The 23,684-nt window shown below is 36.1% G+C and overlaps 1 protein-coding gene across 6 annotated transcripts in view; it reads right to left on the reverse strand.

The window, feature by feature from the left end:
• TBC1D32 (TBC1 domain family member 32) overlaps positions 1-23,684 on the reverse strand; it is a 201,498-nt gene that overhangs the window by 85,915 nt on the left and 91,899 nt on the right. For all 6 annotated transcript variants that reach the window (XM_064598061.1, XM_064598058.1, XM_064598056.1 and 3 more), the window contains one exon: positions 18,961-19,049. In XM_064598061.1, the coding sequence (XP_064454131.1) occupies positions 18,961-19,049 (89 nt within the window). The remainder of the gene's footprint in view (positions 1-18,960; positions 19,050-23,684) is intronic.

Here is a 23,684-nt window from a genome sequence, read left to right on the forward strand (position 1 = left end):
AGTTCTCTTAAACATGTTTACTCGATGGGGATTACGTGGACATTTATTTTACAACAATTTGTTAAGTTATAGGTTTATATTTTATGTAATATTTATATTTTTAAAATTTCCGAAAAAACTTAAGTATTATGCTGGGTGAGTAATGGAAAAAGTCATTACATCCATAAGAAGTATAAACATGAATGTAACAAACAAATACAGAACACTAATAAAAAATGCATATTCTAATAATTATGCAAAAAGATTCTTGTAAGACTCAATAACAACTAATACCATTCACTACTCAATTATGTAATCATCTAATGAACATATCTTAATGGCTCATTAATTATAAGCTAGCAGTCAGACTAAACATGGAAGGAAAGCCTGAGTAAGACAATTTTTTTAGCCTAATGATAATATTAAAGCTAAGTTTACAAAGTGAATAGTGTACATATTATTTTATACCCACTAACCTAGAAAAATGATCAGAAAATCTCAAAATGTAAATATGAGGTGTATAAGCAACAAACTGTTAAGTTTAATTTTTGTTGGTCCCAATCCCAATTTCCAGAAGTTATGAAAAAAATCTCTTCATTTCACATATAAAACAAGATGGTTATATCCAGAAGCATTCCAAAGAAAGTCAGCAATTAGCCAAGGTAAATCCAAATTCACAGGTAAACTGGATAAAAGCTTTAGTGGTATATTTCCAGTTTTTTTTATGAACAGAGAAAAAGTATTAAAAATAATTTAAAGTAATAAGTTTATGTAAAAATATCAACAGTAAGTGCCATGGGCAAATTTCACAACAGTATGTGTATTTATATACATGTCTATCTCTCTCAGGATATGGTTAGAAGAAACAAACCTTCTTAAGTTAGGTATCATTAGGTTACTTTTATTGAAATAAGTTTCTGTACATCAAAAGACAGACAATAGTCAAAGACCTGAGATGTTCTTTATTCCCAATTTCATGTAATTCTAAGCAATATTATCCATGCTACTATAGTCTTATGGCTCCCATAAGCCCAAACAGTCTAGCACCCCAGGGGCTATGAGGTTGCTGTCTGAAGGCAGTGAAGATATAAAAGAGTTTATACATAGTCAAGCTTTTGGAAGCATGACAAATGACTAAGGTGGGGAGAGATTGAGTGACGCCCCTTTAGTAATTCTGTGAAAGCATCTGGATACCTGTGGTGATATTTAGCCAACTCTATTACCTCATTTGAGCCAAGTTTATTGATGACATCTAATAACCTGACATCCAATAATCCAGGTTTCTCACCTCATCTCAGCCACTGAAGGCTAAATCCCTATCTCTATTAGACATTTAATGCTGCACATAAGCATTATCTCTAGACAAATAGTCCACAGAAATCTTATTGCCACAGGGAAGAGAAGATCTAATAAGTGAATTAAATTTTCTGTGAAGAAAAACAGACATCCCTAAAATACATTACTCAAATAAAATAGCCAAAATTTACAAACTCCATTTGGAAAAAAAAAATCAATATAAAATATTCATGGAGAGTCTAGGGATTTTCCCAGTCTTCTCATAACTGTGGAAAATCAACCATGTTTTTATTGTTGATATCAAAATACTCTGAGATACTAAGTACTGACTATGAACCTCAGTGAAGAAACTTTCTGTATACATCAGAAATTGGAAGCACTGTTCAATTTGCCCAATGTCTTGTGTTTCCCTAAGCCTTAGTGTGTGTTCATTATATGTAACAAAAGACGTCAAGATAAAGTTTCTTTACAAGAATGAATTAACAAAACTTCTACAAATGATAAGATAATGCCGATTTGTCCAATGTGAACACCAGAAGCAGTCTGCTTTCACTGACATGGACAGTAGTAATGTAACTGTATCATTTTATCAAAATTTAGTCCAAGACTGCCTTGATTGTCCTACCATTCCTCAGGTCATCATGAAAAATTACTGATATAATGTTAACTGGACTTCCCTCAGTGGGAAGGAAGTAGCTGCTACTCTAGATGTTTTATTAAAACATAGGTGTGCCAGACAGTAAAGATCCATACAAATTGAGAGGTTTGTAAAACAGATGAACATACGGGTGGGGAGGAAAAAGAGAGAGAGAGAGAGGAAAACAAACCATAAGAGACTCTTTTTTTCTTTCTTTTAGGATTTCATTTATTTATTTGTTTGTTTGTTTGTTTGTTTATGGGGGGGCATGCGTGAGTGGGGAAAGGTGCAGAGAGGGGTAGGGGGAAAGAGGGAATCTCAAGCAGACTCCATGTTGAGCGCGGGCTCGGGGCCCCACCCCGGATTTGACCTGGGTCCTGACCCCGCTACCCTGAGATCATGACCTGAGCTGAAACTAGGAGTTGGATGCTTAACCGACTAAGCCACCTAGGTGCCCCAACCATAAGAGACTCTTAAAGAGAACAAACTGAGGGTTGATGGAGGAAGGTGAGTGGGGGATGGGCTGGATGGGTGATGGGTGTTAAGGAGGGCACTTTATATGATGAGCACTGGGTGTTGCATGTAAGTGATGAATCAATGAATTCTACTCCTGAAACCAATATTGCACTGTATGTTAACTAAATAGAATTTAAATAAAAATTAGAAAAATAAATAAAAAGCTATTAAAAATACAAAACAAATTGAGAGGTTTGCCATCTCCATGAAGTTTAAGTTCTAGTGGCCTAGATCACACATAATGTGCACAGTGTATTACTAAATCTTATACTATTTACCACCAAGAAAGTAACATAATGCATGATTTTAGCCTCTTTGAATTTGGGAAGCAATATCTACCATATTTGAGTGTGCTGCTCTGAACTACTTATCAACTACTTATACTATCAACTTTATGTGACCCAAAGGCTAAAATAAGATCTAAAACTCAGGCAGGCTCCAAGTCAGGAAAATCTATCACTTGAGCCTTTAGTCCAACAGACTCAATGTTGGTCAAAGTCTTAGTGGCTGATAAGATACTACATGAAGCTTCTGGCAACGAGCAATACAAGATTTACACAAGGTCTCCTATGATTTCAGGGTAAATCCATGTTCTCTTTGTTAAATAAATATTCTTGTCTGATGAACGTAATCTCCAGCTCCAGCCATCAGGGCTACTTGGTTCATAAGCCCATGTGAGTAAGCCACTAGGGTAGCTATGGAAAGAGGCTGACCCAACAACAAAAGAGATTACTTTACCTCCTTTATAGAAGGAGAGATCCCCTTCAAGGACACTGACATGAGTCAAAAATATCTTAGTCTGGGTATATTCTCAGAGGACCATCTATATACCTCTTCTACCAATCTTCTTAAACCAGTCTTCCAATCTTTTTTTACTCTGAGCCCCTGACCATCCAGGACAGCATTTGGGCATGTTCTATAAGTTTATAAATCAATATCTGAAGTCCTATCTCCTAGACAAAATAAGTAAGTAGACATGCTACTTAAAAATTTTCCCTCTGAAAAGCTATTAAGCTATAGTAGCCCAATTCTAGCAGGTAGTAACATATCATGCAGAAACAGATTTAGTTTTTTCTTCTTCCCTGGTCACCCAGTTAGAGAAACTTCCCAGGAGCCATAGGTAGTCTTGTGAATGTGTGTACCACATGTTCATACAATTTACTTATATTCTCAGGGCCAGTTTAATATTCTTATAAATACTACTTGCACTTGGTGATGGAGTTATATGCATATAAAACTTTGTTTTGGAAAATAACATTATGTCCAATACCTAAAAAAATACCATATATTGCCTGATGAGTCAGAGTATCTTGTAAGATAGCACTTCAATATTGCAAGGTATTGTGTCCCACATGATGCCATACTGAGTTTTCAACATGCCATTCCACCACTATCTAAGATTAGCTATTTCAGGGTGCCTGGGTGGCTCAGTCGTTAAGCGTCTGCCTTCGGCTCAGGTCATGATCCTGGGGTCCTGGATTGAGCCCTGCATCGGGCTCCCTGCTCCGTGGGAAGCCTGCTTCTCCCTCCCCCACTCCCCCTGCTTGTGATCCCTCTCTCACTGTGTCTCTCTCTGTCAAATAAATAAATAAACAAAAAAAATAAATAAATAAAAATAAATAAATAAATAAATAAAAATAAATTAAAAAAAATAAAATAAAAAAAATCTTTAAAAATTAAAAAAAAATAAGATTAGCTACTTCAGGGAGGGAAGTTTACATTATAAAACTAGTGAATATTGTGGATGTTAGCTCAATGCTTTTTTTGTTGTTAAATTAGTTCCTTGGTCAGAAGTAGTGTTTATGGATACCATGACCTTCAGTAAGTACAGAGTTGGTGAGATCATCTTTGGTAGAGAACCATGGGGGCCATGGATGTCAAATTTCATATGAGGTGAATAAGACATTTAATGTAATTAGTCTGCCACTAGATAGATAGCTGGTTGGTCTCTCCAGATTATGTGCTATATTTTGAGTCCTCTTTTGCAATTTGGGCACTCAGTGGTACCTAGCTAGATCATCTGTGATGAGAGAATTCATGTTGTTCAAATCATGGATAATTCCCTATGTAAGTTTAGCTCTTGTGCTAAATTAAGTCATGGCATCTATAAAACAACACTTTTGAACAAGAAACTAACAACAACTTTAAAAAAAAAAAAAAGCTTCATATATTAAAAAAAAAAAAAAAAAAGAAACTAACAACAAAAGAAGCATTGAGCAAACATCCACAATATCCACTAGTTTTATAATGTACCCTTCCCTCCCTGAAGTAGCCAATCTTAGATAGTGGTATAATGGCATGTTGAAAACTCAGTATGGCCTCATGTAGGACATAATACCTTGCAATACTGAAGTGCTGTCCTACAAGATACTCTGAACTACCACCAACCAATATATGGTGCTGGTTCAGAACTGTAATATGGGTCTAGGAGCTAAAGGGTAGAAGTAGAGATGATCATTTTCTATGGTTTTCTCACCCTTCAACTCTGTAGGATGCAGCATGGAAGTGGAAGACCGTAGTTTTGAGATATTATTCTAAAAAAGATTACTTCTATACTTCTACCACAACATTCCTCTAACCTTTTGAGGCTCCTCAAAACCCTGGAACAATAAGCAAAATAAAGTAACTCTGTAGGCTAGAGGGATTGACCATGATCATAAAAACAAACTAACAAACAAAAAAACCCTACTATTGTGCAATAGAGACACAGGAAAGTAAAGTGTAGTGTCCAGGGAATACTCTGTAGTACCTCCTAATATTGCCATATCTAGCAATAAAAGTTAAGGAAGACTAATGCAGCTTAATACAGATAAGACCACTAAGGACTCAAGAACCACAACAAGGAAGCTCTGGGTTGTCCTACTAGATTAAAAAACCCTAACCAGCTCAGGCTGCTTGGGTATCAAGGGAAAACAGAATGAAGTAATTGGGTAAAGAAGGTATAAATATCAACTAGAGCCTCATATCCACTTGTAGAAATGAGGACTACAGTAACTAACCATATTTTCAACCTTGCTCTGGTTTAAGCAAAACTTAGGTATTAACCAACTTCCTTTTCTTGATTTCTTTTACCACCTATTTTACATAGGATGTTGATTTGTAATTTAGTCTATAGGCTAAAGGATATGAGTAAGTGACTGTAAATGAACTAACAAAGAATGAAAATCACCTAGAGATTTATGCTAACATTGAAGAGACTCTAGATCTCCCTATCAGGGAAAAGAGTAAGGGCACTTTTGTTTGTGAGAGGGAAATTATTTTGTGCTAGTGAAAGAACGTTTATTGCTATCACTGTTGTTTGGAGCTTTAATGCTCTGAGGTTTAAATGACTCAAAATATTTAAAGTGCTTAGCCTCATACCTGGCACACAGTAAGCAATGCTGTAAATATCTGACATTGTTATATTTTATAGGAACATCTTGAGATATATTACTGCTAGATATACAGGGAAAAGCAAGCAAATGGAAAAAAAGATGTCTTATTAATACTAAGAAAAATAAATTTGGGGAGGAAAGGAATAATAAAGTAAAGGAAAGATAATAGGAATAGGAAAGGAATAATAGAATAATAGCTCTTGAATTGGCAGAGAGTAACAGTTAACCCTTTTCAGCACAATACCCTTTTCTCTCAGCTGCACTAACTGCCTCTGACTCATGATTTCCAGAAGGTAAACCTCCAATGTTCTACCAAAAGAGGGAAAGAATGGGGTAGAAGTAGAAAGAATGTGAGGCATACCTGAATCTTTTAATTTCAACCCTATTATTGAAAGTCTTAGACTTTCTGGGGCGCCTGGGTGGCTCAGTCATTAAGCGTCTGCCTTCGGCTCAGGTCATGGTCCTGGGGTCCTGGGATCAAGCCCCGCATCGGGCTCCCTGCTCCACGGGAAGCCTGCTTCTCCCTCTCCCGCTCCCCCTGCTTGTGTTCCCTCTCTGGCTGTCTTTCTCTCTGTCAAATAAATAAAATCTTTAAAAAAAAAAAAAGAAAGTCTTAGACTTTCACCTAGTCCTCTACTTCCATCTATATCCACGTCGGTGCCTCTGGTTCCTAGTACTTCTAAAATGTTGTGACACAAAAAGTTGCTTCTGCGCCTCCCCTTGTTACCTTGGGTTTTAGCTTTCCCGGCCTACTCAATCATTTACAACTATCAATTTGTTTTGTAACTCCTCTAGTTATATTATGGAAGGTTCCATCCCTTACCACTCTTGAAAAACTTCCACACCATCCTTTCTTAGTAAGAAAATGTCTCCATCAAAACAAGGAGTAAGTAAACCAAGAAACAGGCAATTGGATCCTAGGTAAAAGAGGATCTAGCTCAGAAGAGAAATAAAAAGCAGTTCCCTGATGATGAAGGGAAATCCCAGAGGGCTGACACATAGGGCCAAAAGATCCTCCAGTACAAAATGAAACAAAGGGATGTGATACAAGGAAAAAAGCTACTATGTTACCTGATGTCCTTTAGCTTATTGTATGTTTCCACAAACATGAATAGGACATGGTCCTTGCCCTCAAGAATGTAAAAACCTTGAGACTATAAAAACATAATTGGAAAGAATGACTGTAGGGCACCTGGGTGGCTCAGTTGGTTAAGCGACTGCCTTCGGCTCAGGTCATGATCCTGGAGTCCTGGGATCGAGTCCTGCATCAGGCTCCCTGCTCAGCAGAGAGTCTGCTTCTCCCTCTGACCTTCCCCCTTCTCATGCTCTCTCTATCTCATTCTCTCTCTCAAATAAAAAAATAAAATCTTTAAAAAAAAAAAAGAATGACTGTAAGGCATCTTGACATTTATGTTGTAAAGCACTACAATCTATGGGTCAGGTATTACATTCTCTGGAACCAGACTATCTGGGTTCAGTACCAGTTTCATTAATTACTAGCTGTGTCACCACAAGCAAATGGCTTAACTTTTCTATGGTCATTTGTAAAAATGGGAGATAAGAGTACCTATTTTAAAGTGCTGTTCTGAAATTAAGTGTTTAAATGTAAAACGAGTATCAGTACCTAGGACATAGTGAGAACTATGTAAGGACTAGGCTATGCCGTAACAGAGGCAGCAGTGTATTTTTTAATGATAGTCGAGGCAAACATTAGTAGATACATAAAAAATGAAGCAAGTGTAAAATCATTTAATTATTAACTTCAGGGGAAAAAAGTACTAGGAAAAATGAAATATAGTCATAGTACACTACTTGGCCCATAAAGAAATAATATTTATATAGACATAAAAATATAAGCTTTTTTTAATTATGTTATGTTAATCACCATACATCATTAGTTTTTGATGTAATGTTCCATGATTCATTGTTTGCATATAACACCCAGTGCTCCATGCAGAACGTGCCCTCTTTAATACCCATCACCAGGCTAATCCATCACCCCACACCCCTCCCCTCTAGAGCCCTCAGTTTGTTTTTCAGAGTCCATAGTCTCTCATGGTTCGTCTCTCCCTCCGATTCCCACCCCCCCTTCATTCTTCCCCTCCTGCTATCTTCTTTTTTTTTTTAACATATAATGTATTATTTGTTTCCGAGGTACAATATAAGCTTTTAATAGTGACTTCATCAGATTTGTGATAAAACTATAAAGCAGGGAAGGAGGGAAAGCAGAGGACATCTAAATCCTAAGCTTCTAAATCTCTAATGACAAGATAAAATCTAAAGTTTAAAAATCAAAACATAGTATAAACATGTTACTCAAAAATCTGGAGATGAATGCCAGAAAAAACCAATTCAAGGAGTCGAAAGTGACAGCCTCTGAGGACTGGGACTTGGGAGTAGAGAAGGATGGGGAGAGGACTACTCTTCATTCTCAAATGCTTTTCCCATACTATTTGGCTTTTTAAAGTATATACCTTTATTACTTTAAAATATTTTATTTAAAGATTCTATTTATCCACTAGAGAGAGAGAGTATGAGCAGTGTGGAGGAGCAGGGAGCCTAATGCGGGACTTGATCCCAAGACCCCAGGATCATGACCTGAGCTGAAGGCAGATGCTTAACCGACTGAGTCACCCAGGCACTCTATACCTTTATTACTTTAATAAAAGTAAATAAAAAATAGTGTTTGGTAGATGTGACATAGACCATGAACTAGTATCTTTTCTAGCTGCTCTGCCAAAAAAGATAAGTATAGACTCTGTGCTGGAAGTGGAAAGTAAATTTAAGCCACACAGAATCTGGACCCTTACTCAGTCCTTTACTTTTGCTCAAGTAGATAAAACAGAAACAAATACATTTGTTTTCGAAGCTCTAAACTGTCTTTTTTAAAACGTTTTTTACCTTATTAAATTTTATCTCTAATGTAATGAAACTCAATATGATTTAATTTTTCATCATACAGAAAAATGTTTTGGGTAAAGAAGTTATAAAAAAAAAAAAAAAAAGATCTAAATGCCAATTTGGCATCCCAAATGAGCTTATCTTGCTTATATAAGAAACCTGAAACAAAATTCCTCCTGGGCAAAGGATTTAGGCTTAATAATAGGAAACTTGCATTACTGACCTACAAAAATGGAACTATTCTTAGGGGAGGGAGGAAAAAAAGATCAAAGTATACTCAGAACTTCAAGGCAAAGACCGTTAACCAGGGTCACCAGACTCCTAAGACATGCAAGATTTTGTGCTAAACATTAAGAATCCATTGGTCACCATTCTTTTTTTTTTTTTTTAACGATTTATTTATTTATTTATTTGAGACAGAGAGAATGAGATACAGAGAGCATGAGAGGGAGGAGGGTCAGAGGGAGAAGCAGGCTCCCTGCCGAGCAGGGAGCCCAATGCGGGACTCGATCCCGGGACTCCAGGATCATGACCTGAGCCGAAGGCAGTCGCTTAACCAACTGAGCCACCCAGGCGCCCCAATTGGTCACCATTCTTAATAGATAACAATGTATTGTGAGGGGCCTGGGTGGCTCAGTCACTTAAGCATCTGACTCTTGATTTCATCTCAGGTCATCATCTCAGGGTTGTGAGACTAATCCTTTCACTTTTTTTTAAAATTTTTATTAAATAATTAATTAATTATGTTATGTTAATCACCATACATTACACATTAGTTTTTGATGTAGTGATCCATGATTCATTGATTGTGTATAACACCCAGTGCTCCATTCAGTACTTGCCCTCTTTAATACTTTCACTTGTTTTAGAATGTATCTTGAATATTACAGATTCCCCCAGGAGTCTGCTAATAACCCAAATCAAATCTCACCACACAAATAATTCTCTGTTTTTAATTACTAACATACTTTGTATGTCACTTTCAAATATTACATCATTAATATGTAGGTAATATCCAGGTATCCTGGATGGTTCTGTGAAGTTCAGTCTTAGCTAGGGTACTTAGAATGGTTCTGTGAAGTTCAGTCTTAGCTACCATCTCCACTTGAAGAAATTTGAACCATGTTTTTTGTTTACCTCATGCCTGAAGTCACAAGCCCTTTCTCTTTATCCTGCCCCTTTTTTCTAGAATTTCTTCCTTAAATACATTGAATCAACACATTTCATTTCTACTAACATTCTGAATATTTCCATGTATGCATTATGATAAATTCTGTAAGTTATTCATTAACTCTGTAATCAAATGTATTGGTTAAGATATACACAAACAATACAAAATCCAACACAAAAGATTTCTTTCTGATCACCACATACAAACTAGCTAGCAGAGATGCAATGCCCAATTCCCTGTCATGATCAAATCCAAGAATGGGACATGGATTACACACACAATAACTGTACCTCCAAATCTGGAGATTAAAGTTTCTGATGCACATACAACCATATATGGAGAGGAGAAGAGGGGAGTAGAGTCAGTTTGCCAATGAACCTATGTGAGCAGAGGCTGTACAGAGCCTACTCACTTGCTCTAGATACCAAATTCATATCTATTTCAGAAAGTGCTCTGGGATCTCCTGAAGCTAGAGGTTAGTTTGGACTCCTGTAAATACAGAGTATAATTTCTGGATATACTGAGTTTGCTGACCTTGCATGTTATGCACAGCCTAATGTTCAATATATCTGGACATATGATCAAGGGAAAGCTTAAGGATTGATACATAGATACAGGAGTATAGTCAGTAAAGAGGGATAACTGAAGCCACTGCAGAGGAAAAGAGGTAAATGTACTGAAGACATACACTAGAAGAGAATTCTATTGAAAGGGTAAACAGAGGAAGAGGAAAAAGAATCAGCAAAAACAAAGGAGAAAAGAGAATCCAGAAATAAAAAGAACAAAGTCACAGAATCTCCAAGAAAGACCATAAATAGGGGCACCTCAGTGGCTCAGTCCATTAAGCGTCTGACTCAATTTGGGCTTGTGATTTTGGCTTGCTTCAGGATCTCAGGATTGTGGGATCAAGCCCCGTTGTCAGGCTTTGCACTCAGCATTTAGTCTGCTGGAGATTATCTCTCTCTCCCTCTCCCTCTCCCTCTGCACCTCCCTGCCCACGGGCACTCTCTCTCTCTAAAATAAATAAATAAAATCTTAAAAAGACAGTAGACAGCAGTGCAGCACTTAATAGGAACTCAATAAATACTTTCTGAATGAACAAGTTAATGAAAGGAAAAGGTGTCAATAGTGGGTGGAATATAAAATGGTACAGAGAGGTAAAGTAAAAGGAGTCATGAAAAGAGGGAAGATAGAAATATATTTGAAATATGCCTAACTTTTTAACATAGCAAGTCCATTTCTAATGATTTGTTGTAAAGATAATTATGGGCATAGAGATATTTATAAAAATGTACAATAATTTTTAAAAAATAACCTACACATCTAAACACAGAAAACTGGGACTCATCCATATACTAGAATATTATTCAATCCTTTAAAATTATGGTATACATTAACATTTATAGGTATGACAGGATGATTTAAAATTAAATTAAAAAGGCAGTGTTAAAACAATAAAACCATTTAAAATATATATATATCCAGCTAAAACATGAAAAATTTTGGCATGAAGAGGTTAATGGTAAATATCTCTAAGAAAAAGACTAACAACTATTGTTTTGTTTTCATTATTTTCTAATTATTCTATAAAAATGGGAATTCTTTGATTAAATAAGAATTTTGAATACATTACTGATGTCAATTAGTAATAGATCATGTTTTCTTCAAATTAAATTAAATATTGTATATGTATTTATGTGCTCAAGTACATGTGTATACAAAATCCAAAATGTGGATGGTTTTGTAGTCAGATTATATCTAATTTCTGATATTGAAAAAGACTGCAAGAGATAATTTTAAAATTGCTTATTACTAATGTTAATCAAATTTAAGTCTAGTTAGCATCTGGGTCACTGGGAATAAACAATTTCATGATTTGTTCTGATGGAATATTAACACTTATCTATGTTTGCTAAAATAACTACACTGGTTCTAAACTGAAAATTACCTTTTACTTTTCATCTTAAAGTCATCTTATAGGTCAGACTTTTTACAAAGACGGTAGTCATAGATAAAACTGTTATACTGTGGGGCACCTAGGTGGCTCAGTCAGTTGAGCGTCTGCCTTCGGCTCAGGTCATGATCCCAGGGTCCTGCGATCAAGCCCTGCATCAGGCTCCCTGATGAAGCGGGGAGCCTCCTTCTCCCTCTCACTCTGCCCCTCTCCCGCTACTCCTGTTCTCCCTTGCTCTGCTTTCTCTCTCTCAAATAAATCAATAATCTAAAAAAAAAAACAAAACCTGTTATACTGTGTATATAATTTACTGTTATGGGTGTTCTATGGGTGTTTAAAGGGTGTTCATTTAAAATAAAGATTTCAGAGTATTTTTTGTTTTTTAAGAAAACTAACAACAGGCCACATGAGAGTTTCAAATAAAGAAGGAGTAAGTTTTAGGAGAACTATACTAACATTTCTTTAACTGTATTAAATTTAATGTGTATATTTAATGAAAAATTACTATATAAGATTTAAGTTGCTAAAAATGTGCAATTCTAGACTCTGTGATTAAAACTTAATTTGTAGTTTCATATAAAGAAAACTATTAATACTGAATGACATAATTCTTTCTCCATGAGATAGTTTTTATATTGAAATAATTTAGGCATGAGCATAACATTCCTCTAACTTAAAGATAGTTAATAATATCTTACTACTAAGCCATGATGAGCAGGATCAAAAGTTTCCAGGAGATGTGACATTAAAAGCAAAGGCAACAAAAGCAAAAATAAACAAGTGGGAGTACATCAAACTCAAAAACTTGCAAAGGAAATCATCAACAAAATGAAAAAACAACCTACTGAATGAGAGAAAATATTTGCAAATTTTACCTCATAAGGGGTTAATAATATTCAAAATATTTAAAGAACTTACACAACTCAACACCAAAAAAATTTTAGAAATCCAATTCAAAAATGGGCAGGGGATCTGAATAGACATTTTTCCAAAGACAACATGCAGATGGCCAATAGCTACATGAATAGACGCTATCAGGGAAATGCAAATCAGAACCACAGTAATATCACCTCACACCTATCAGAATGGCAGTGCTGTTGGTGGGAATGTAAATTGGTGCAGTCACTAGAGAAAACAGTATGGAGGTTCCTCAAAAAATTAAAATTAGAACTACCACATGATCCAGCAATTCCACTTCTGGGTATTCATCTGAAAACAAAAACACAAAATTTGGAAAGATTTATGCACCCCATGTTCACTGCAGCATTATGTACAATAGCCAAGATATGCAAACAACCTAAATGTCCACCAATGAATGAATGGCTAAAGAAAATGTAGTATATATACTGTGGAATACTATTTAGCCATTAAAAAAATGAGGTCTTGCCATTTGCAACAACATGGATGGACCCTGAGGACATTATACTAAGTGAAATAAGTCAGGCAGAGAAAGAAGTACTGTATGTTCTTACTAACATGTGGAATTCTAAAACAACCAAACTCATAAATACAGAGAATAGACTGGTAATTGCCAGAGGTGGGGAGTGGAGAGTGGGGGAAATGTGTGAAGAGAGTCAAAAACAAAATTCCAGTTAAGAAATAAATCAGTCATGGGGATGTAATGTATAGCATGGTGACTGTAGTTAATACTGCATTGCATATTTGCAAGTTGCTAAGAGAGTAAATCTTAAAAGTTCTCATCACAAGAAAAATAATTCTTAACTATGTGTATGGTGACAGATATTAACTAGACTTCTGTGGTGACCATTTCACAATATATACAAATATTGAATCATGTTGTAACCTGAAACTGATATATGTCAATTATATATCTTAACTAAGCCTCAACTTTGGAAAAAAAGAAATTATAGAGGATAAGAACCCCAAGGTGCCTTAACTGTTGTCTGTAAAAGGCAATGTTCAAGAAAATAATTTGCACCCAAACTTTTCAATAAATGTACAGCTTTCTTAAATTAAAAAAACCAACAGATTTAGCAAATAAATGTTAACCGGGGCGCCTGGGTGGCTCAGTTGGTTAAGTGACTGCCTTCGGCTCAGGTCATGATCCCAGGGTCCTGGGATCGAGTCCCGCATCGGGCTCCCTGCTCGGCAGGGAGTCTGCTTCTCCCTCTGACCCTCTCCTCTCTCATGCTGTTTCTCTCTCGCTCGCTCTCTAATAAATAAATAAATAAAATCTTTAAAAATAAATAAATAAATAAATAAAAAATAAATGTTAACCAAATAATCAAAAAGTACCTAGCAATATGGTGAACATGAAAGTCAAAGAAAATGATATCTCCTTAGGAAGTTTAAGTTTTAGTCAGGGTGAGAAATAAATATCAAATTTGTGGGAACGACTATAAAGGCAAAGGACATGCAGGGAAAAGACAAGATCAAAGTGTGCTGTTGTAAGTCACAGAGGAAGTAATTCATAAAGCCAGCTTTGCCTTGAAGGATGAGTCAAATTTTTATAAGATGACAAAAGCGAAAGCAATATTCAAGACAAAAAAAATAGGTATACAGGCAATAATAAACACTGCGCTTCAGAAGAAGTCTAACCTATTCAGCATTAGTTCAGGCTGAGGAAAGGTGGAAAATAATGTATATAGTGTGTACAGTGTGTATGTGGAGCTGAAAGCCACATAAGGAAGTCTGGAACTGCCAGTTATTTAAAATGCAAAGGTGGGGAGCTTTATAAGGATGTGTTTTTTTCTGCATTAATTACCTCACTTTTTTATTACCTTAGTATCTGATTCCTCATTAGGTAGTAAGGTTAAAGAGAATGAGCACCACATCTTATTTACTCATCATTACATCCCCTACATCTAACACAGAGCGTAACAAGCACTCAATAAATATTGACAGAGTAAATGAAGTAGAGAAGAGTAAACTAACAATTATAAATATTAATCTGCAGTCATATTAAAGAAGTGCTGCATATCTCATGTCACTACACTAAGAAACCTGGATTAGTTTAATCTCCCTCCTGGGTAGAGAAGAAAATAAGATCGAGGACTTAGGTAGGCAGGTTAGGAAATGGCAGAACATCCTTCTAACACAGGTGGACACAGGGAAGGTGGGAGGCCAATGAGAGCAATAACATCCTCATCTCTCATAGTAGAGAGTCAATCAACACTGTCTAAAAGTGAAATATAATGTTCAAACCACTTGAAATGTTTTACATAATCTTTTTTTTCTTAAACTTAGAGGAATCTCTGGGGAAATACTAACACCTGGAGTGAAAAAACAGTTATTTGAAATTCAGCCATTTCTTCTGTCTCACTAGTTTTTCTTTTCTATAAAATTCAGTTGAAATTTAAAATTTAAATGAAAATGGTAAATTTAAATATTATGATTCCATTTTTATAAAATAATCTCCATATATCTATTCTTCTGTATGTACATGCACAGAAAGATGTCCAGAATAATTTTCCTCAATGTTAATGTTACTTTCAGATAGGTGCAGGGGATTAAGAGTATACTTACTTGATGAGCACTAAATACAGAACTGTCGAATCACTGTATCATACACCCGAAACTAATATATAACACGGTATGTTAACTACACTGGAATTAAGAATTTTTTTTTAAAGATTTGATTTATTTATTTGACAGAGAGAGACAGTGATATAGGGAACACAAGCAGGGGGAGTGTGAGAGGGAGAAGCAGGCTTCCCACTGAGCAGAGAGCCCGATGCGGGGCTCGATCCCAGGACCCTGGGATCATGACCTGAGCCGAAGGCAGACACTTAACAACTGAGCCACTCAGGTGCCACTGGAATTAAAATTTTTAAAAATAATGTTACTTTCAGAGTTAGGAAGAATGTCCCTTATGTATTATAATTAGTCTCCTGTGTTGGTTAATTTCTTTATAATAAAGATAAATCACTGTTTGAAAAACAAAGAAAAAAAGTTAAGATGACTTTCAAGACTGAGCAACTGAATAATTGGTTGGGCCACTTAATGAGATGGAAATAGAAGATTGATTTTGTTTTGTTTGTTTTTACGGGAGAAGATCCAAAAGTTCAGTTTTAGACATGTTAAGTTTGTGATGTCCCAGAAAGGTACGAATTGAGATGTCAAGAGAGAGTTGTATATTTGAACCTGGTAACTCCGAATAATGATTTAGGTTACGGATATAAATTGTGGGGCACCCACAGACATACAGGACTCTTAAAAGTAAAGGTGTAAGTGGATGAACTTGGGGTAGAACAAAGAGGAAAAAGTGCAACTGGGACAAAGTCCTTAGTATTCCAAATTCTAAAAATTGCTTAGAAAATGCAAAAGAGAAAAAATAGCAGCTGTGGAAGTGTCACAGAAGCAAAGAGAACTTTCACACAGAAAGAAATGGTCCACTCCATCAAATGCTGATAGTTATAATAAGAAGAGAATTAAAAAGAGAAGAATCTATTACATTCATCAGCACAGAAGCTACAAGCGACTTGAACAGGATGTGCAATTCTGACAGAGTTAATAGAGTCAATGTCAAATCTAAGTGGGCTGAGAAGTAAAGAGAGGTGAGCAAGTGGGGAGAGTTTGTACAGATTACTTGCTATGGTGAGAGGAAGAGAAACAGGACAGTGACTTCAGAGACAGGAGGTCAAGAGAAATTTCTTTTTGAGTGTGTTTCATTGTAAGATGAAACATGTGAGGGCATGTCTGCACCCAGATACCAAAATTAGAAAAGGATAGGCTAGAAGTGGAAACAAAGAGGATAGGAGAGCTAATCAAAGGAGCAACCTTCTCATATATTAGTCATTTACAAGATTTCTAGGATCTGAACAAATAAAAATTCAGAAATTTACAGAGAATGTGATTCTATTAAAAAGTGAAAATCCATGGGGCACCTGGGTGGCTCAGTCGGCTAAGCCTCTGCCTTCGGCTCAAGTCATGATCCCAGAGTCCTGGGATCAAGTCCCGGATTGAGCCCAGCATCAGGCTCCCTGCTTAGTGGGAAGCCTGCCTCTCCCTCTCCCACTCCCCCTGCTTGTGTTCCCTCTCTCGCTGTCTCTCTCCTTGTCAAATAAATAAACAAAAAAAAAGTGATTTTTTTTAAAAAAAAAAAGTGAAAATCCACATTTCACTAAGCCCTGAATTAGCCTCATCTAAGTGCTGTGGCAAACCTACAGAAACTGTATTAAACTTACCCTTATTCAGAGGGGGAAAAAGTGAATGGAACAAGCAGTGCTAAGTATAGAAGGCAAATACACTCATGAGATGATCTACTGAAGGGAACAGTATAATAAAGGTACAATTAGAAACAAAACCAATGTAGAAAGTAAAGAAAATGATGTAGGTAAGAATCCAAAACACAGAGAACCACAAGATTTATAGAATACAAAGCTACGATATAAATTATCACTATTGGGCCCCAAAGATCAACACTAGACTGAAATTATTAGAAGAAAGTAAAGTATCTAACCTCAAATGTATGACTTAAAAATATAACTGAATATTATGAACATAAACTTTGAAATACAATGAAATAAACATATTGTCAAAGAAAAACTTGTTAAAAAAGCACAAAAAATAAAATGCAAACTTTTCCTCAGAAAATGATTTGGTCTTTTTCTTTCTCTTATTGCTGATGCTGTAAACATAGCAAATTACTTGGCAGCATGTAGAAGACTACTGGGGTACTGAAAGAATGAAGATAAAATTTACTTCCTAGTCAAACACAAAAATCATATAAAGCAAGCAGATATAAACACTTGAAGTACTACTGCTACTACATCTATTATGAATATTTTTATAGTGCTTGCTACATGCCAGGCACTGTTAAGTCATTTTAATTTTTCTTATGCAATTCTCGTAATAGTTCTATGAGGAAAATAATATAATTTTCCTCTGTCTTACAGATGGTACCTGAGATCCCAACTCACACAGCTAGTAAGAGCAAGCAGTCTTGACTCGAAAGTCCATGTTGCTAATCTAACCACCATACCACCATACTACACAACTCTATTACATGTATCATTCATACATATTACATGTATGCATTCCATTTGAAAAAAGCACATGCTATGCAAATTAATGTATTTTATTCCCTGGGGCATTTTACTTCTTGGATGGCTTTTTACATGAATTAAAATCCTATTATTATTTTTTTAACAAGAATACTAGGGAAAAATACTACTATTCTTTATATAAAGAAAAAGACATTCACTCACTGTGTCAGTAAAAAGAGGCTAGAATCTATATTCTATAACTACAAAACTCAGAAATATACTTGCTATGCAGAGGCAAGTTCTACTGAATAGATTTTTCCCAGTATTCTTCATCATTGCTTGCTATATGAGGTACCTGATGCTATACATGAGAAGTTAAAATGTAAGGTGAAAATACATTTTGAGATAAAGGACACACCACTCAAAGAACTATAATAGCTACAATTTTTCTACCTTCTTTGAACTAAAAGTCCAAAAATGAAACTCAGCTATTAATGGTAAAAAAACAGTTTGAGTATAAGATCTATAATATATACTACCATCAGAGATTCTAATTTTAGAAAAGTGATTGCTTTATTTCTTAGGTAGAGCATTCTCACTGACCCCCTCCCTGTTGGCTGAAAAAGTTACTTTGCTAGTAGAAAGGGGAAAAAAAAAGAATCACAAACCTATCCAGCTGTTTTCAAAAGTGGTAATTTATAGGTAGGAAAACAAATTATAGGTCTATATATGACCAAAAAGGTTTAAACCTTGGGAAAACTGAGATTAAGGAGTAATGGTTAACATCGAGGAGCAAAATTTGAGCCTCAAGATAAATCATGCTTTTTCAGGCCTCTTTCAAGTCTCTATTATGGAAGGAGTCCCATCAAATACCAACCCAGGGAAACTCCAGTTGACTCCCAAGTAAACTGAAGAGTATGCAAAATGCCTCTTTTTAAAGAGGCATTTGTAATGTAAATCAAACAAAAGTGGAAGACATTGTACTAATACAGAACCTAAATGTAGACAAAAGCCATTATATAAAAACCTAATAGCTATATTTATTTTGTCTAAAGTTACAACTTACCTTTAAACATGCTTTAAAAATTTGCTCATTTTCAATACTTTTTGAAAGTATATAGAACATATGCTTAATTGTTTCTGCAAGATAGAAAATGTACCTCAGGTAAAATTTAGCACCTTACCTTAGACCAAAGATGTGTGATTGTTCATAGTTGAATAAAGAACGAATCTTAGCTTCTGAATTCAAAATTGTAAGTCTATCTATAATATCCTGAAAAAGAAAGAGTTGGAATGAGACCATTTAAAGAAAAATCAACTCAACAAAGATTTATTTAAATTTATGGTTCTCAAACTTGGCTTTACATTTGATCATCTAGAGAGAGGTTAAAAAAAAAAAAAAAAAAAAAAGATGCCAAGTCTCACCCTTAGAGATTCTGAATTAATTGGTCTAGGTGTGTCTGGGTATTAAGATTTGTCAAAGTTCTGATATGAGTCATCTCATGTTTAGCCAAAGTGGAGAATCACTAATTTCTACCCCATTCTGGTACTGCATGAGCAACTTATCTACAAATGTAAAGCATGAACAGTGGATTTAAATAGTTTTATCTAGTAGCTGAGATTTTGTTGATAGTCTCTGCTCACGTAAATCAGTGGTTTCCAACCCTGGTTGAAAATTGGAATTACCTAGAGCTTTAAAAAAAATTATATATATATATAAATATATGAATAATGCCCAGGCTCTACCTCAAACCAATTAAGTCACTATCCTTGGGGGTCAGATTCTGACATTAATACCCTTTTAAAAGACTTCCAAGCTGTTGCAATGTGTAGCCAGGCTTAAAAGTCATGATGCAAGTGTAGAGAGAACCTGATGACCCAGGTGCCACCAGCCATCCCAAGCCCTGACCATGTAAGCCAACTATGCGATTTTGAGCACTCTCTAAAAGTATTTTTTTATAATGCCCTGCTTTGTGTATTTCTTTGGGTTTAGGCCTAAGAAATTTATACACAGATGAATACTTGTCTCACTCACTGTTCATTTTCCTAACCAAGAAACTTGCTACCCTCCAGTGAGTTCAAATTGAAGACTTCTGTGACCTATGATAGGTCAAAATGAAGGTTTTGCTAGGGAGTAAAGTCATGTAATATTTACAGAGGTCTATGTGGATGATAGTACAAATGTCATATGATCAAATAAATAAGAAGCATGGAAATGATTTTGCAAGGTTGAGGAAATAATGAATCTTTTAAAATTTGAAAAACACAAATCGAAACATAGTAAAAGCTGGATCTTGTGTCAACTTGTATAGTAAAAGTTTATACCTAACACCTAGGAATGCATTTATTATCATTCTACAGATATCTTGTAAAAATGTGTAAGTACTAACACAAAAGTTTATAATCAGCAAATATTAAATAAACTGCCTAACATGAAGAATAAAACGATTGCTATCTTAAAATCTGTCATTTTGTCTGCTTCTTAGCTGGGCACTCCTTGTTTCAAACATTATGACAGAACATGAACTAAGTAATTCATTCTATTGCCAGCTTCACATTCAGATTCTCAATAATTTACCCACTCTCTTCTTTTTCCTAATTTCTCCTCTGACAGTCCTGATTAAAAACAGTGACAGAGCCGTGGAGCTCTGCTTGACTTGTCCAGCACGTGGATACTATTCAGTAGTCTTTGCAGTTTATATATGGAGAAACTTGTTTGCCAAGTGTTGCTTCAAAGAGGTATTTTTACTGCTTAAAATAATTTAAGAAATGATCACTGTTTTATCATAATCTTCACAGATTCATCTAGAATTATGTATCCCTGGCCTTCTCTTATCTGAGAGAAGAGAATCTGCCAATCAGTTCTATGCATAGTAGCTTCTGGAAGGATTACTACAGATTTCTCTTCATTAGTAGGATACTAGTATAGTGGACTGAAATTTGTCCATCTATCTGAATACTAAGCTCAGACCTTGACAGCCAGTGACACTTTGGGACTCTATAAAGTTCTGGTTCCATACCTAAGTCCTGGATATATTAAGAATAAAAGAGAGAATGTATTACCAGCAAGCTAATGGAAGAGTAGATTGCAGTGATCTATCAATGATAATGCATTTTCAGAGAACAAATGTTACGGTAAATAATTTGTTCTTTAAAGAGGATTACACTGATGGATCACCACGTAGGGAAGAAAACGAAACTCCTGGGAAGCCTGCCTTACGGAGAACTTCAGTTTCTAAGCACTGCAACATGTGTCAATAAGGCAATCACTTTTCTAAATAAAGCAGCATCTTCCTTACAATGAGCTAGTGGCAAGTAAGGGACTCAAACAAACAAAAACAAAAACAAGTCTGAAATTCTTTCAAAGGATACTGTCCAGCTGGAAAATACATTCAATGATCTAGTAGGCCAGAATGAGACCAAAACTCGGAAAACAAAGGAATATCCATTCACATAAATACATACATGCCTGAGGGCCTGCTGTGAAAGGAGAGGGAGAGATCAGTTATAATGCCAATACTCCTGCACCTGCACCACTAGGAGTGGCTTGTGACTGGTTAGCCCATGAGCATCCCCAAACAAAAGTCAACCTTCAACGTTCTTCCTTGGGATTTTTCAAGCGGGAGGGGTCTTAATCCATTCTGGCTGCTGTAACAAGAGTACCATAGACTGGGTGACTTATAAACAACAGAAATTCTATTTCTTACAGTTCTGGATGTTGAGAAGTCCAAAATCAAGGCACCAGAAGATTTTGTGTCTGGCAAGGACCCACTTTCTAGTTTATAGATAGTCATCTTTTCACTATGCCTTCACATGACAGAAGGGGTCAGGGATTTCTCTAGAGTCTATTTTTTTTTCAATCAGCCATAATTGCAGCACCTCGGATAAACCTCATTGGCTATGATACTTCCACTGTGCAAAACCGGAGGGTTTTTGTTTTTTTTTTTAAAGATACTACTCCCTGAAGGCCCACCTCCAAATATCACATTGGGGATTAGGTTTCAACATATGAATTTGGGGGGTACACGTTCAGTCTACAGGAGGGAAGTAGAGGGAAAGGCCACTGTCCTATTTGGTGGCATAGTGAGTTAAATTGTGACCCCCCAACAAAAGATATGTCCACATTCTAATCTCCAGAACCTATGATTGTTACCCTATTTGGAAAAAGAGTGTTTGAAGAGGTAATTAAGAATTCTGAGATAAGATCATTCTGGATTAACCCAAGTAGACCCTAAGACTGTGACAAGTGTCCTTAGAAGAGAAAGACAAGGGGAGATTTAAGACAGATGAGGGAGAGAGCCTTGTGAAGATGGAGGGCAGAAACCGGAGTTATGTAGCAACAAGACATGAAATGCCTGGAACAACCAGAAGCTGGAGGAGGCAAGGAAGAATTCTCCCCTTCGTCCCCTTTGGACGGAATGTGGCCCTATTAACACCTTTATTTTATTTTATTTATTTATTTTTTAATTTATTTGTTTGACAGAGAGAGAGACAGCAAGAGAGGGAACACAGCAGGGGGAGTGGGAGGGGGGGAAGCAGGCTTCCCGCCGAGCAGGGAGCCCGATGCGGGGCTCGATCCCAGGACCCCGGGATCATGACCTGAGCCAAAGGCAGACACTTAATGACTGAGCCACCCAGGCGCCCCAACACCTTGATTTTAGACATCTGTCCTCCAGAACTGTAAGAGAATAAATTTCTGTTGTTGTCAGCTACCCAGTTTGTGGTCATTTGTTATGGTAGCCATAGGAAACAAAGACAAGGGGAAATGGTGAAGATGTCAGTATAGAGTAACAGGTAGTCCTATGTACTCTCCTATAGAGACCACCATCTCAAGAAGAAAACACTAATGATAATTATACCAGACAATTCTATAGCATTTATTACCTGCCAAGCAGTGACTTAAACTTTTATATTTCACTTAATTCTCACAACAACCCTGGGATAGGAACGTTATTGCTCTCTTTTAACAGAAAATTAAAGTTTACCTTTTCTGAGGTCATATAGTTTGTAAAAGGCAGAACTGAGAATCTAATCCAGGCAGTCTGGCTTCAGAATACAAACTCTTAACCACTACACTATGTATAGCTTTCAATAAAGCCAAGATAGAGAGTAGTAACAGGACAAGATGACACAGAGAGACAGACAGATGTGAACCTGACTACATTTGAAGTTCTATTTCTACTTGTCCTTGTTTTTTGTTTTGTTCTTTGCTCTTGTGGCATAACGAAGTCCACAAATATTTTATTTAGCATATACTGCACATCTACTGTGTGCCAGGCGTTATGCTAAATACTGCAAACATATTCTCAGGGTTGACAAAGAGCTTAAAGATTATGTACTACAACCATCCAATAGGTTCTTGGATATGATCTACAGTATCTCCACCAAAAAGAACTCAGGATAAGGAACTCACAGAATCCCAAGGCAGCCTATCCCACTTTTAGTCAGCTCTGACAATTAGCAAGTTCACCCTTAGGTTAAATAATTGTTTATACTCCTTGGTTATGCAAAGAGAACTATAATCAGCTATCACCTCTTGTTAAGAACATGGAATACTCCTGTCACTGGTACTGGCATCCAAGTTTCTCAGTTATCTCCCACACCGTTACTCCACACAAGCTGCAGATGTTTATTAGAGCCAACAAATTTTTTTTTAAGATTTTATTTATTTATTTAAATTTTATTTTACTTTATTATGTTATGTTAGTCACCATACAGTACATCATTAGTTTTGATGTGGTGTTCCATGATTCATTGTTTTCGTATAACACCCAGTGCTCCAAGCAGTATGTGCCCTCCTTAATACCCATCACCAAGCTAACCCATCCCACCCCCCCGAAACCCTCAGTTTGTTTCTTGGAGCCCATAGTCTCTCATGGTCATCCCCCCCTCTGATTTCCCCCCCTTC

Source organism: Mirounga angustirostris, unplaced genomic scaffold, assembly GCF_029215605.1.
Source record: "Mirounga angustirostris isolate CCGP_5_RB_7025 unplaced genomic scaffold, mMirAng1.0.hap1 SCAF_8, whole genome shotgun sequence".
In the NCBI taxonomy this organism is placed as follows: domain Eukaryota; kingdom Metazoa; phylum Chordata; class Mammalia; order Carnivora; family Phocidae; genus Mirounga; species Mirounga angustirostris.